This window comes from Dinoponera quadriceps, unplaced genomic scaffold (genome assembly GCF_001313825.1).
Source record: "Dinoponera quadriceps isolate SergipeBrazil2010 unplaced genomic scaffold, ASM131382v1 scaffold696, whole genome shotgun sequence".
Lineage (NCBI taxonomy): Eukaryota > Metazoa > Arthropoda > Insecta > Hymenoptera > Formicidae > Dinoponera > Dinoponera quadriceps.
In genome coordinates, this window is record NW_014554799.1 from 458,031 (window position 1) to 473,803 (window position 15,773).

The window sequence follows — 15,773 nt, forward strand, 5'->3', positions numbered from 1 at the left end:
CCAACTTTCAGAACTGCAGACTACTCGAGAAGATGGATCTAGAAGAGTGCCTTTTAATAACCGACGCTACCCTCATTCACCTCGCGATGGGCTGTCCGAGATTGGAGAAACTGGTGAGTACATTGCCATCGTTTGTTTATCTTGTGCGATTTTTTCCATTTAGTGTAAGCTAATCGTCGCGTATCACCTCCTCTCTCTCTCTCTCTCTCTCTCCTCTATTGAGAACTCTCGATAACGGGTAAGACGGTGTATGTTGTACCATTCCTTAGACAAAGAATTACACAATCTTCAGCCTCATACAGCAGTATCAATACTGTCTCATTCCCTAGATATAATAACATTGACAATTTTCAATTAGGCGCATTATGTTTGAATATTTGCGCATGACGACTGCTACTTGGAAGAGTAGTTGCTGATTTAATTAAATTATCAACAGTTATGGTGCATAAATAATGCTCCAGAGTATCAATCATGTAATTTTTCCCTAGGGCGGAAACGTGACAAGTGAAAATTCCAAACATTTTCAAATTAGTAAATTATATTTTTCACGAGTTCGTACTATATAGAAGAGAAGATTCATGGCCCCCTGTGGGTTGATCATGAATCTTCTCTAGCATGAATTCGTGACAAGAATGTAAATTTTCTAACTTGAAAATGTTTGAAATCGTCACTCTTCACATTTCGGTACAGCATATATGACGTCGCCTGTACAGCACGGGTGCGTAACATTTTTGCCGTTCCCGAGCGCAGAGTCTGTCGCATTGCGAGCTGATCACCGACGAGGGTATCCGCCAGTTGGCCCTGTCGCCGTGCGCGGCGGAACACCTAGCCGTCTTGGAGCTGGACAACTGCCCGCTCATCACGGACGCCAGCCTGGATCATCTGCTGCAGGCCTGCCACAATCTGGAGCGTATCGAGCTTTACGACTGCCAACTGATCACCAGAGCTGGCATACGTAGACTCAGAGTATTGTCCCTTGTTTCCTATTCTTCGTTTCACCGTTTCAACCTGGCCGAGACGAAAAAGCGCCTTCCAGCGTGTAGCGTTACGCTCACACAGAAGGACGTCATTTGCATATATCACGCAACAGTTTATGAATTACAGATTCGCGTTACAATTTGCGTTCCGCGAACATGTATAATCCCCGCTTAATTACGATACTCGGTGCCGTTCGGCGTAATTAATGCCGCTTTTTCCGGTGAATCACGCTCTTAGCGTACACAATCGACAACGCGCTTCGTATATGACGTGTCATTAGACACTGGTACGGTGCTTCAACTCCGTATACTCTTCTCTTCTTGTGCGTTTCGCCGCGCGTGAACGATCGTCGTCGCGCGCGCGCGCGCTGTTCCAGGACGGTCACGTGACTTTTCTCTAAGGCGGAAGCAGACATTTCCGAATGCTTTGAAATTAGTAAATTTTCATGAGCTCACGCTGGAAGAAATGATTCACGATCAACCTCCGGGCAGTTATTGATTTTTTCCTTCAGCATAAGCGTGTGAAAAATTGAAAATGTTCTAATTTGAATATGATTAAAATATCAGATATTTGTAATTATACGAGTAACACAAACAACACTTGCGTCTAAAAGACGTCTTAAAAGGGTCTTTTAGATGTCTTATTGTCTAAAAAACATCTTTATGACATCTTAGGACGTCTTAATGTTATCTGGCTCTGAGATTAAACATTAACAAAGACCGGGCTGATAAGAGCAAAGACACTAAGTGGGAAAAGTTGACTACCAATACTGATAACCTTTGAAATGTCGTTGACGATTCAACACATATTTATGCATTTCGGTCTAATTCGGGCCATTCTCAGCGAATGAAATTATAGGGAGATAAAAATGATTTCGGTTAGGGTCAGATAGAACAGAACAGCAGCAGGAGGGGGGATAGTAACTTTTCACGTTTCCGCCATGGGGAAGGAATCACGTGATCGAAGTATATAACCTGTTGATCAGATCTTGACGCGCATACACCTTGGCTTGTCCGATGATGAATACGATCGTTTCTTTTTTCTGTCTTGCAGACCCATCTACCCAACATAAAGGTGCACGCGTATTTCGCACCCGTGACCCCTCCGCCCAGCGCGGGAGCCTCGCGACCACGATACTGTCGGTGCTGCGTCATTCTGTGATTCTGCCTTCAACTAACTCCGAAGTAAATCGTCCGATATACCGACGGGATTAGTGGGACTCTTATCGGTGGTCGCCGGCTAACCCGGCGATTGTGGGACCTCTCTCTGGCGGTCGCCAGAGGAACGCGCGACGACTCTGGTCGCCGCCCATCGTTGACAGTGAAAACGGGACTCGTTGTCAATCCCAAATCCTTAAAATCGATTCGAGCTCCACACGCAACGAGTGAAGTACGTCACCATCACCAACACAGCCACTGCTGCTGCTGCTACTACTGCAATTACCACTACGACCGCTGCTGCTACCACTACTATCATCATCACTACTACTACTATTACTACTATTACTACTACTACTACTTCTACTACTACTACTACTACTCTACTACTACTACCGCTGCTACTACTTACGATTATTTCTATTTGTACTCCGTTATCGCGATAGTACACGGCGCATTGCTGCTAACCTCGGTTATTACGTGCGGAAAAAAATAGTCTGCGAAGGAAAGAAATTCTCAGGTTTCCTTAGTGATATTGTTTCTGTGATGATCCTCATTTGGCGTCACGCTTTAAGTCCGCGCGGTTAAGGAACGACGATAATTACCACGACAAGGACGACGCGCTTTCTCAGCTTCTACTCACTCGCGCGACGTGTTCGAAAGACGCGCTTGTTTCGATTAGACGCGTTGCGGGACACGCGCGATCGCCGTGTATTTTAGCCAGCGAGCTCTACGCAAGCAGGCTTATCGATTCGTGTGTCGGTCGATAAGCACGAGATACTTATTTTGAGATATGCGTAAATATCTTATAAATATATTAAACGGTGCGCCCGCGCACGACCACGGGCGCTACGAGGAGGAGGGAAGGGCCGGCGGGGAAGGTCCGGTGTAATTTACGTGAGAGAATCGCGTCCGAGGAAATTTCACCTCCATACACTCGTCCCGGCCGACCGGTCGGATGGCGGGTGTATGCGTGTGTGTGCGCGTGTGTACCCGTAGCAGTTTCTCAACGAACACTGCCTCTAATGCTATATTGATAAACGAGAAAAGGGAAAAGGCGAAAAAAAATACGCGCGAAAAAAAAACACGATATAGCGACCGCGAATCGAATCTCGTCGTGATATTAGGATATTACTATCGTTTTATCGTGTAGTGGAACGCGAAACGTCGACGCGTTATAACGCGAACGTTTTCGGTCCGGCGGCAAAGTAAAAGGATAAAAACTTTCTTCTCTCGGTGTTTGTTAAAAGTCAACAAAAACGAAAAAAAAAGAAGTATTAACGATCGCGCGTACACGATTGCCGAGCGACACCTACGAATTTCTTTCCTTTCGTATGAGAACGCATGTCGCGGAGTTTTAATTCGCCGCGATTCAAGGGCGCACAATTCAGTCTCGAACGACGGAAATTTCGACGTATTATTGTGATTGTGGACACTCGAGACAGAAAAGGGAGAGAAAGGGAGTGGAAGAGGATGAGAAGGAGAAAGGGAGGAAGAGAGACGCTCGAGTATCGTCTTTCAGGAGACTCGCAGTGGAGACCATCGCTGGCGCGTCAGCGGTGGCACACGAGAGGGAAAAAGAGAGAGAGAGAGAGAGAGAGAGAGAAAGATGCATTTTAATATCGATTCGCGGACAGACGGTATTCTGTCCGCGGGTCGTGACCTACGAGTACCCGCGTATATAACGTAGAAAAAGGAAAAAAGAGAAAAAAACAAGAATCACCTTTTCTCCTCGACAGACCCCGGACATCTTTTCCTTATTTTCCTTTTTTTTTACTTTTCCTTTTTCTTTTATTGTTTTTTTTTCCTTTTGTTTTTTTAACTTGTCATGGACTAGGAGAGCACAGACTGACAAACGAATCAAAGCGTTAATGTGTTAAAAAAAAAAAAGTCGATTAACTTCGAGCCGGCGACGAGCGCGCCGGCTGGTTTTTACTTTTTAAGCCTAGGTTAAAACGTGTATGGCGGCGGTGTTGACGAAGCCACACGCCACGGATGTATCGCGACGCGGTAAACCGCGGTATCCCGCGATTTTCGCGAACTGACCCCCGGATACTCCGTGTGACACAGTACAGTGACGATGTGCCCGATGGTGAGGGACAAACTGAACAAACGATAATGATGAAACGAAAGGGAGGAGACAGAAGGAGACAGAGAGAGAGAGAGAGAGAGAGAGAAAAGGAGAGATAGAAAGATAGACGTCTGATTCTTGACCCAGCGTATGCAAAGTCCGACTCGCAAGGAGATCGGCGCAAATTCTCGACCGGATCATTGTTGGGAAGCGCGTGCACGGACGAGCGCCGATTCACGCTGCGAGGACGCGCAGCTTAGTGAAGAGAGATACGCGCTAATATCGACGGTTTACCGAGAGCCGGGAAACGGACACATGTCCTCCCTCGGGAACCCGACGAACCCCCTGGATACACACGTGGATTGCGATTTTCCATACATTTGATTGCGCGCACCGGCGCGCCGGGGAAGAGATCCCACGGCGCGCCGGTTCCCTCGACGAAGTTCTCGCGACGCGGAACATTTGGGTTCGACAAAGTTTATTTTGGAATAAAGGACACTCTACACATACACACACACACATTGGCTATATATATTTTTAGAGGCGTACTCTTGCCAGATTTTTACGGGGAGGCCGGGAGACGCAGTTTGTGGACGGTGGCCGGTGAAAGACCAAAAAGAAGAAGAGCCGTGTGACGAAGAGGAGGGAAGGGAGAAACTCAGATGAGCGGAAGATAAGGGCGGAAGGGACGCCGGATACGGAGAGAGAGAGAGAGAGAGAGAGAGAGATTTCAAGCGGTCCAGCTTCGAAGTGCAATATCCGCCAAGCGAGACGCACCTCGTTTTCCTTCCTCTGTCTTTGATTCGTGGTATCGCGAACCCCGCGAGCCCGATTAATACCGATACATGGCATGTGCCGTTGCGTTAGGAAAAGTACGGCAGGAGAGAGTAAGGGTGAGTGAGAGAGAGAGAGAGAGGGCGCAGCAGGTGACAGGAAGGAAGAAGTATCGACTGTTAATCCTTGGTAGCGTGTAAGAGACGTACCGCGTATACATATATTGAGCATAGCGTGTCACAGAAAATAACGGATGCGGCAACCTAGATATATACACCAGTAAAAATAAATATATAGATAAGATATGTTTTATACGCTGCATGTCATCCCTAGTGGAAATAACGTGATCATTGTAACGTATCGTTCGAAGTCAAGTTGTAATAATTAAGCAGTGTACGTTACTCGCGCATGATGACGAGGTGAATCGTAAATGACCCGGCGGCCGCATCTCGCGACGCGCGGCCGAAGGGATGTTTCCGATGTCGTATCGCGAATCTCGCGAGCGAGCGAGTGAGCGAGCGAACGAACGCGTCGCGCGGTCTCTCCTCCCCGGAGGAAGAGGAGGGCATCTCGCCCCGGCGTGGTCGTTTCTCGCCCCGCGGATCGCATCGATCGCTCTCTCGGCACGAGAGAAGAAGAGACGCCGTTGCGTCAATAGAATCGGTCAACAGCGCCGTAATTCGAGCGAATCTTCTTGATTCAATAGCGATCTCATCGAGGCTGATGCTTATCGAAACAATTCGATATGTCGCAGCTTCAATAATATCCCGGTAAACAACTGCGATGTTACATTAATGTTGTAATTTTCCGACTCAACAATGTAAGTGCAATGTAACATACGTTGTACGTAACTGTTGCGTACTTTGAATGAGAAATTATGACATTGATATCATGCTACTTGCTTACCCAGTAAACACAAACAGTAACGTCACACCAGTGTTATAATTTTCCGTTTAACGATGTAAGCATATATGTTGCATATAACAGTTACGTCGTTGATTGAGAAATTATGACATTGATGTAATGTCATTATTATCTAGTAAACATCAACTAATAGTAAGAATACAAAATGTTAATAATAATTAACCCACCCAACAACGTAAGTGCAATATAACACGTTGTATGCATCATTTACGTCTTTCAGTGAGAAATCATGGCGTTGATGTTACTGTTGCCCAATCATCAAACATCAACCAACAGTAACGTTGACATTGGTTAGCGTTCACTGTTGGCTCGCTGTCGAATCGAGAAGATTCACTCCGATCACGGCATCGTCGACCCGTTCTATTCGCGCACAACGTCATTTTCTCCGTTTGTTCTCCCCGCGCTCGTCGAAGGGAGGAGGGTGAACGTTTTTCGCGCGCTCTCAGTCTCTCTCCCGAGGTCGCGATCGCGTAATTTCTATCGACGCCAAAGATACGACGGAGCTCATTGCAGCTCGAACGAGAGGAAGAAAATCGTTCACCCCGCGACGATTCCCCGTGGGCAGAGAGAGAAAGAGAGCGATCGGTCGATCGATCCCGACCGAACCGTGCCGCTGCTGCTCGGGCGCGAGCCAAGCTCGAGATACAAAAAGTCAATCGCAGTGCCTGAAATGTAACAAAGCTAATCTGTATCTGAAAAAAAAATTGTCGTTGACGCGGTTACCGTTCGCCGCGGGACGCGAGCTCTTTCCCGCGCGCGACAGATCGTAACGCTCGTACACAATACGTGTTGTTTGGCTGAACCAAAGCTTGTCTCGGCGCCGGGGCGTCAGCGGATGGGATCGTGTGCGCGTCCACGGTGAGATTCGCGGCTGGAAGACTCGCGGGCACGTCCTCGTCTCGCCGGTCGTCGGTATTCTCCCTGAATTTCTCGCAGCGAAATCTCACTCGAAACGAGTGAAATATATTTTTCTCACTCGAAGCGATAGTAGACGCACCGTCGCTCGAAGTCGCCAAGGGTGAATGCTTAGGGAAGATTCTGACTTCATCCCGGTGAACACGAACCAACAGTAACATTACGACAATATTACAACACGCATGGAAGCATTTTTCTCACATTTTCTCACTTGTTTCAGAATATTTCACCTTTTTTTTTTTACTCGACTTGAGCACTTTAAAGAAAAACTCGGTTACTAAGAAATCATGTCCAATAATTAGCTTATTTACGGATAAAACGAAAAATTCAGTGGAAATAGAAAGTAATAATAATACCGACAACACAATGTTCGTAAAGAGAAGAACCGTGATTTTATTTTTAAACTGCTTTTATCGGATTTGTTAGAAAGCAGACAGTGACCATACCTGACTGTTGGGAACATATCTGACTGTGTCAGTTTCTATTTTTAAATTGATTCTATTAAATATTAATTTTTTTTTAATTTTTCTTGAGAAATTAACTAACTATAATCTGCTTTCAGCGGAAAAACTCGTAATTTTTAGATATTATTTTTATTCGTAAAATTTGTTTCAGTTTGACGATAAGATCTGAAATACGAGTAAGTGTTTCAAGTGATCAGAGTGAATCTGTTGCCGTGGAATACAAATCAGAATCACTCCTTAGTTTCGAGCGGAAATATTGACTCGACGATTTGTAGCGGAGAATGATTCACTCTGAAAAATCATTCGAATCCGAGTGACTCCGCTGTCGCTCTACTTTTTGAGCGAGATTTCACTTGAAGGAATTTAGAGAGTCATTAATCGCCATCGCGTGCATCCGATGGCGGTGGTCGACGTTGCGCGAAGCCCGCGATCGAGACAATGACTACGCGGACGAGAACGAGACGCGAAGTCGGGAGTCCCGATGACTGCGAGCGTGCGGAATTTGCAGACGATTTTCAGATCGCGACATCCGTCTGAATTTCTGTTAACCGAGAGGGGTGAAGAGAGTTGAGAGAGAGTGGGAGAGAGAAAGAGGGACGAAGTACCATCACTTTTCGATGATTGCCACTTACAGTTTAATCGATTGTAATAATCATCCGCAGTTGTGACCGTTGAAACGTGTTGTAACGATAATTAAGGGGATAAGAGATCGAAGCGTTGATGCCGAGTGATCGAGCAATTGTCTGGCTGTGTAAGTAGAATAGAAAGAGAGAGAGAGAGAGAGTGAGAGTGAACGAGCGAGCGAACGAGCGAGAGCGAGAGAGAAACGCGAGCGAGAGAGTGAAACAGAGTGAAAGGGCGAGAGGGTGTGAAAGAGAGACAAAGATTGAGATATTAATCGAAGTCAGCGAAAGTATTCTGGTACCCGCTGCGTGTTTCGACGGATTGACATAGTCAGTCTCGTGATAGCGCGACACAAACCGATTCGCTGTCGGATCAGATCGAATCGGGTCGGATCGGGCGGATCGGCCGTCATTTTTAAACGCATCCTCCGCATTTGAAAGGTAAACGAGAACTCCGACAACTAAAAGAAAGAAAGATATAAACAAACAAAACACAGAAACGTTTTACGTACAACATCCCATGGTCTACACGTGTCGGCCTACACGTGCCTCCCGAAACCTCGACAGACCTCGGCTATCGAGAGGACGTCGTCGAAAAACAGATTCGCGTACGAATACTGTAGCTAATTATATTGACACTTCGCTGCTTCGAGAAGCCGCAGTCTACCATGTATATATTTTCATTAATGTATGTATAATAAAATACATATATTCGAGAGAGTCTCTCATTTTATGCGCGTTCACGTTCCACCTCGCGAGAGCAAATGATACAGATAAACGGATTAATGTGAACACTGGAAAACTCGACATTTTTGTACGTATATATTTAGATTAACGCCTGGTATGCCATCGTAGTATTAATTAAATCCAAGAATTGACTTGTTTTATTATTAAAAAAAAAATAAGTAAATTTTTCTTGTTCTTTGAAGAAGACAAATTTTGGTTCTCGCAATTATTTTGTTCGGTCATATCCCAACAAGAATTTTGTTTGAATAAATGAGTTTCTCGGTGTTGTTGACAACTGATTCGGCGGTAATCGAGTCATAGGAACACGTCATGACACGAGCGGGAGAACCCGTTCGTGAGTACGCGCCGATCTGCCATTATCAGGCGCATTAACATTAACCGATTGCGCGATCGTCGTTAACTTGACGCGCTTTGTCGGCGCGCGACTCGACGAGGGCCGAGTTTTTCAGTAGAGCTTAATTCCTCGTCTGATACGTTGCGTGAGGCCGATTCCTCGGCACGCTCGTCCCTTCCGACACTGACATTTATCCGTAAGAAATGATCTCGAGCGCTCTTCCCATCGTCTGGGTCTTTGAGATTGCCGTCGCTTTCCGAATAGGTACGATCGGAGCTCATCTTGTAAAAATAAATTAATATTCCGACTTTCTCTCTCGCGTCGCCAGATATTCCACATTTCACCGTTCGATCATTTTCCCGAGTGCAATATTTAATTACCTCCGAATGCGACCGCACTCACAGCCGGCGATACGACACGATCAACAAGTGTGCGCTGTCCATTTTTCTCGCGAGTTTTATACACGTAAAAAGAGAAAGAGAGAGATTTTTCCGGCGTTTTCTAAGACAATCAATTTCGTAATCTTGATGGGGATGTGTGTTCTTCGATTCTTTTTTTTCTGTAACTTTACACGTATATCAAGCCAGACTCTGAAAATTCGATTCGATTTCCAACGGATGATGTCACACTCATGCAATACGAGCAATAATTTTGATAATGTTCTGCTGTCAGAACGTTGGCGAAGAATCATAGACAACGACGGCGATAACTTTATTATTGAACAATACTTGAACCGAGCTTTTCGATTAATGCACTTGGAGAAAACAGATATCGGTTGAATTAACGTAACGACGAATGAACCAAATGCATCTTTATTGAAGGAAACAGAATTTTTAGTTTCTATGAACTAAACTCTCGGGACCAGAAATTCCGTTTCCTTCAACGAAAACGCGCATTCGGTTTCGTCACGTTAATTCAACCTTCAATCTTTTTTCCCCGTGCGCAGTAATATCGATTTCGCAAGATTGGCATTGTACATTCGGCGGTGAAGATCCGAAAGTTTGAAGAAACAATGTTACTCCAATCGAAATAATCTCCGATCGAGCGTTCGACGATGCTCTTCGGGGAGATCTCAGGACGGTCGCTCGTCGAGAGGATTTTCGAAAGCCGCCATATCGGGGAAGCTCGGCCGTCTAAAAAGGCGGGATAATCGCGAACTACGTTTTCAATAGGAGCCTCGAGCAATCGAGTCGTGGATCACTTCACGTACATTCCGAGGAACGGTAATGAAACGGAAAATGGAAACGAAGACGTTCAATGGGAGTTCCTCGTGATCGGCAAACGAGTGTCCTGGAACGAGGCGCAGGCAATCTGTACCATTTACGGCCACCTAAATCCGCTTACAACTTCCGACGAAGAAATGGGACACGACGACCCGCCGGATCCTCTAACGCGCCAAGCGGAAACGGATACCGGAAGCACGTTGGCCGTGCTCGACGGTGACACGAGGGATTGGCTCGCGCGGATGGTGTCCGAGTCGAACTACCGTAAGTTCCATTTTAACTTTTATTCCTGCGCTTCTCACGCGAACGTCCGAACGTAAGCCGAGACTTCACGTTCCCAGGAGAAGTATTGATTTTACCATTTCACCCGAGTAGAAATTTTAATATTACTTTGACGCTCTTAAGGATAATTTGCGCCTACTTAGATGGCCTATAGATAAAAATGTATTCTGATACTACACTCTTTTTTAACTTCTCTCTCTCTTGAACCTTTAATTCTACCGACTTATAATTTTAATATTACCTCGGAACTATAAACTTTCCAGATATTTTGATCATTAAATTCATATCGATATTCGTAACAACCTATTTTCGTGCTAAAAATAACTTCCCGATTATTTCGTATTATATATTTCATACGTGACGGACCGCTTAGGATACGACGGTCTCTGGATAGGAGGACGGAGAAAGGACTTCGCTAGCTCCTGGAGCTGGATCGATGCGCGAAGAAAAGGGGAGGCGTTGATATTGGACTCGTTGATGACCGCGGGCCATCCGGCATGGTACATCGCGGATAATCACGGGAGCGGCGAGAAGAATTGTCTCGTGTTCGACAAATCGGGTCACGACTCGCCCCTTCTCGTCCCGGAGGACTGCCGGCGCCGGAAGCCTTTCGTCTGCATGAGAGCCGGTGAGAAGAAGGCTAATGACAAGAGGGAACAAGGAAGTGGGCGACTCGCGAAACGCACGATTCGATCTCGCTCGTAAATCGTCGCGACATTTGTTGCCGCGTTCGTCGCTTCATTCGCGATAATTTCTCCGCGACGTAACGCGTAATCCACTGCTTCTATCGGGAGTCACGCACACACACTCTCTCTGTCTCTCTCTATCGCGAGCTTATACCGCCCGCTCCGTTCCCCCTTTCTCGACTTAATGAAGCCCAACTTTTCCAAGCACGTGCGCGCCCCTCATGCTTGTTATTTATTTCGACGAATAAAAACGTCGGGTAGGAAGAGTTATGACGGTCATTTTGGTAAACTGTCCGAAGCGTGATTCTGCGGACAATAATCGTAGTCGAAGAAATTGTCCCTGAGGAATGGGAGAATCCGGAAGATTCCTCTCGGATATCGAATCCGTTATTTATTATTATTTGATTAATAATCGTATTTCCGTGAATCTCTCTGATTGCTCATCTCGATCTGTATTTACTTCATTTGAGAAATATCCGCCCTCGAATTCACGCTGCTGAATACGAAAGTCTGCGTGATTAATTAAATTCCCAAAACTCGTAAATTGCAAATATGTTGCGACTGTAAATATCGGCGTTAGCGTGTTTTGATAAGACTCCGAAGGGAATTAAATATTTTGCGCGTTTAAAGGAAAAAAGAGGGAGAAGGAGATAATTGTCGAGGGCAGCAGCGTCTTCGTGGACGGTCAACGATATACTTTGTATCAAATCCTCGAGGACGAGGAGGATCTCCGAGAGCAGGGAGCGCGGAAGGTCGACGGAGGTGGCGTCACGTGGTGGAACGCGAGATTGGAGTGTAAGAAGAGGAGGAAGCAACTCGCCATGATCTTCACGAACGAGGCGGCCACTGTCGTAGCGAACACAATGCTGAAGAGCAGACCGTGTAATAATAATGATAATAATAATAATAATAAGACGTCAATTAATTATTATTACGTCAATCAATCAATAATTCGTACACTATAACTGTAATTCCAATCTAGACAGTACAAAATGTTCAAAATTGGGACACAAGATGTCTTATTTTGGATATTTCGTTGTCCGGGAAGTGAAATCGTCAATAAATCGCGATTTATTCTCGCGATTTATCGCTCAGGTCGCGAGAAACGTGAGACAGGGAGCCATAAATTAAGACGGTAATTTCTAGAATTGGAATCCCCCTCGTTAATCGTCTAAATTTGTCGACGGATCATTTCGGTCGTGTCAATTGGAGTTCTCAATTCATAGAAATCACACGTCTCGACGGAGGTAAAATTGGACCGAGAAAGTCGGGATTATTTATGGCTTCTTCGTCGATATGAAGTAGCTCCTTGGCTACGTGACGTAACACTTTCACGGAATTTGAATAAACTCGTTCTCCGTGATCGACAGCGATAGAAAGCATGTGGCTGGACGGCCACAGCGTGGACGGTGCCGATTGGACGTGGGCCTCTTTGGGATTCACGTTGCCGTCGGAAAAGTCGAACGTCACCTCATATCCACCCTGGTCGGACGGTCATCCTGTGTCACCGTCGGAAAGCGATGACTCGTATCGGAGAGAAAGATGCCTGATCCTCGATAGGCATCTCTGTGCGAAGCACACGACCCCGGCCTTCTCCGATTTGGATTGTGAAAAGAAACGGCCTTTCATTTGTCAGGACGGTAAATCTCAATTTGTCGCGACGCGCTCCCGAGCGAGTTGCCCGTTCGAGACTTTCAATTCGAGCGATTACGGAGAAACGTTCTTGGTAGCGAGATTCTAAAGCGTTTCTCTCGTGAATTCAGCGATTCCGGAGCGCAGGATGATGGAGAACGCGGGGAGAAGCGTGTCGTTGGACGATAAGAGATTGATATTCTCCTCAGCCAGGATGACGTGGAAGCAAGGGGAGGCTTATTGCCGGAAGAAGTCCGGCCATGTAGCCAGTATACCGGACGCAAAGACTTTAACCGCCGTATTGGAGAAAATGACGGAACTAGGTATGCGTTTTCCACCTGCGTGGTTGAAACGTATTGTAACGTACGATGTAATGATCTTTTACTTTATAATCATTCGTCCAGAATGTTAAATAAAGTTTTATGTTGATTCATCTTTCAAATATCATTTCGCAGACACGAGACGTTAAGTCTATTCAATCACGCATTTTCCAAATGAAATTAGCGTTAGATCATACCTGGGTGGGCGGCCACACGGTTATGTCGGAGGACGGTTGGAAATGGGTGGACGAGAACGGCGAGGTCCTGTCGAAGAACACGATCAGCAGCGGCACTTCCTGGTGCTTCGACGAGGACGACGGTTCCTGGCCTTATGCCGATCGCGAGATCTGTCTGAATTTGGATCGCGAAGGTCACGACACGGCTTTGTTTTACGGCCTGCCCTGCAACACGACCAGCCAATACGTCCTCTGCAATTTACCCGCGCGCGGGAGCACGCAGTCAGCATCCACGACGATAAACAACGAGATGACGACAAAAGAGGCCGAGGTTGAAGAAAGTATCGGTAAAATTGATCGGGACTTGTAATAAGCGACTCGTGTATCGAAACAAAATCTACGCACGGCGATTCGTGCGCGGATACTCGCACGGAGAAAAATAGTCAATTGAAAATGTGTCGTGTATTTTTACTGTAGATATCCAGGAGCAAGCTTTAGCGGAGAATTTAGCGGAAAGAATACGTAAATTAGCGAAGGACGAGCGATCCGGTCTCCTGTTCGTGATGGACGACAGCCTGAGCGTCCTGAACGCATGGTTCGCCGAGGAAATGAAGCTGGCGGCTATTGTTATTCGCCGATACTTCCCGTAAGCATCGTACGAGATTCCCGTTAAAAACTTATGAATTATTATTAACCAATAGAGATCTATTGTTGTAAAATTCAACGACCGATCTCCTTTACACAGACGGGGGATTGGTTGTAATTTATCTTTTTATATTAATAAATTTATACGCAGGAAAAGAAAGTGCTGGATTCAAGTAAATAATTATTCCAATACTCCTTAACCGAATTTTACTAAAATCAAGTAAATATATATTTTATTTGGATAATTTGCATAGAAAATATTTTATTTGAATCAAGTAAATCTTATTTGACCAAAATAAAAATTTGCTAAGGAATATTGGAGTAATAACTTACTTGAATCTAGCACTTTTTCCTGACTAATTGCATCGTCCTATAGGTTGTCGCGCGATCATCCAATGGGCTTGGTCACTTTCTCAGAAAACACAATAGTTGCTCTCAGCTTGAACCAGACGGACACCTGCAATGTTCTGTCGACGTTATCCAAGGACATGCTCGCGAATCGCGCGACTCGCATCAGCGAGGATCTCGAAAGCGTCGCCGGAAAAACTACGGACTTGATCAACGCGGTTCTCATGTCGGCAAACATCGTTCGCACTTCGGGCATGCAACGAGTTATCGTAGGTAAGTTGTCACTAATATCTTACTGAATTGTTAACGCAACAAACTTATCCTATGGCGGAATATGCGCACCCTCGTACCCTTGCAATTTCGAATCACAAAGAGGAGTATTTTTTCCATGAAAAATGATAGAAATCCATATATATTATTTCTAATGAAAAAAAAAATTTGAAAATGAGGAGAATTAGAAATTAATTTTTATATATTTTTTATATATTTTTTATATATTTGTTTCTTTCATTGTATTTTATTTATTTTATTATTTTCTTTATTTTATTACTTTTATTCGAATAGAAAATAATTATAATTATAAAATAACAGAGAAGAAGTTCTTCCTATTAATATATATGTTATATTGTTATATTACGTCACATTACATATATGTATTTCGCTGAAACAGTTTTTGTGACGGACGGAGAACACATCGCCGAGGAAAATGACCAAGAGAATCTGCAAGCCGCCGTGGAGAACTTGCAGAAGCTGCGAAACGATAGCCACGAAGCGTTCGCGATTGTCATTAATCAGGGCGAAAAGCACGCGGAGGACTATAACGTCATCGAGCATCTATTTTCCACATCCCTGAAGGAAGAACAGAATCTCTACTTCGTTGAAGATTACAATGGATTAGCGGAACTGAACTCGGCGCTGAATTTAACGGGCAAAGAGGATTATGCCGTCGATTGTGAGTTATGACACGTGAATTTAATAAAATTGCATATTTGTATTGCGCGTATCAAAATTAAAGAATATAATATGTGGATAAATAATTTTTCTTTTTATCCTAGGCGGAGAGATACAATGGACCGTCCCGAAGGATAACGAAATGCTGGCTCATCTACTATCGAAAAAATAGTTGTATATATTTGAATTTTAGAATAAGAACAAAGTAACCATTGTGTGGTATTATTTTAGAAAGTTAATACATTTCAAGTTATAATATTATATTTTAACAATACTAATAAATAAAAGTTAAGATGTGCATGATGTACTTGGTGTTTGACAGTGTATGATTACACAGTAATAATATAATTTATATATATTATAATGTTAATGTAAATAGGAATAAAGAATATGACCAAATTAAAGGGGCAAACAATAAAGAACAAAAGATACGTAAAAAAAAGAAATAGATATATTAATTTACAATGGAATATTCATTTTAATCAAGATTATATTACATTGAAAAAATTCAAATTTGTACTTA

General features: G+C 44.5%; 2 protein-coding genes across 3 annotated transcripts in view; both read left to right on the forward strand.

The window, feature by feature from the left end:
• Nucleotides 1-8,622, forward strand: part of LOC106742014 (F-box/LRR-repeat protein 20) — a 27,727-nt gene extending 19,105 nt beyond the window's left edge. For both annotated transcript variants that reach the window (XM_014614571.1, XM_014614572.1), the window contains 3 exons: nt 12-113; nt 751-966; nt 2,032-8,622. In XM_014614571.1, coding sequence (XP_014470057.1) covers nt 12-113; nt 751-966; nt 2,032-2,139 — 426 coding nt within the window. In that variant the 3' untranslated portion in view covers nt 2,140-8,622. The remainder of the gene's footprint in view (nt 1-11; nt 114-750; nt 967-2,031) is intronic.
• On the forward strand, nt 6,134-15,463 carry LOC106741978. Its single transcript, XM_014614481.1, has 11 exons — nt 6,134-6,194; nt 10,160-10,474; nt 10,866-11,120; nt 11,809-12,060; nt 12,549-12,818; nt 12,942-13,133; nt 13,315-13,653; nt 13,784-13,952; nt 14,328-14,572; nt 14,970-15,251; nt 15,355-15,463. Exons 1-11 carry the CDS (start codon nt 6,134-6,136, stop codon nt 15,420-15,422), a joined length of 2,448 nt encoding a protein of 815 aa, XP_014469967.1. The 3' UTR covers nt 15,423-15,463.
• Nucleotides 15,464-15,773: the final 310 nt, after the last annotated feature.

What these genes read in the sequence shown, in the direction of transcription:
- LOC106741978 (XM_014614481.1), top strand. Translation starts at nt 6,134, where the DNA reads ATGGCGTTGATGTTACTGTTGCCCAATCATCAAACATCAACCAACAGT. An exon ending in TTTCGTCTGCATGAGAGCCG is followed by an intron (nt 11,121 to 11,808) that starts GTGAGAAGAAGG and finishes GCGCGTTTAAAG; the next exon opens with GAAAAAAGAGGGAGAAGGAG. An exon ending in AGAGGATTATGCCGTCGATT is followed by an intron (nt 15,252 to 15,354) that starts GTGAGTTATGAC and finishes TTTTTATCCTAG; the next exon opens with GCGGAGAGATACAATGGACC.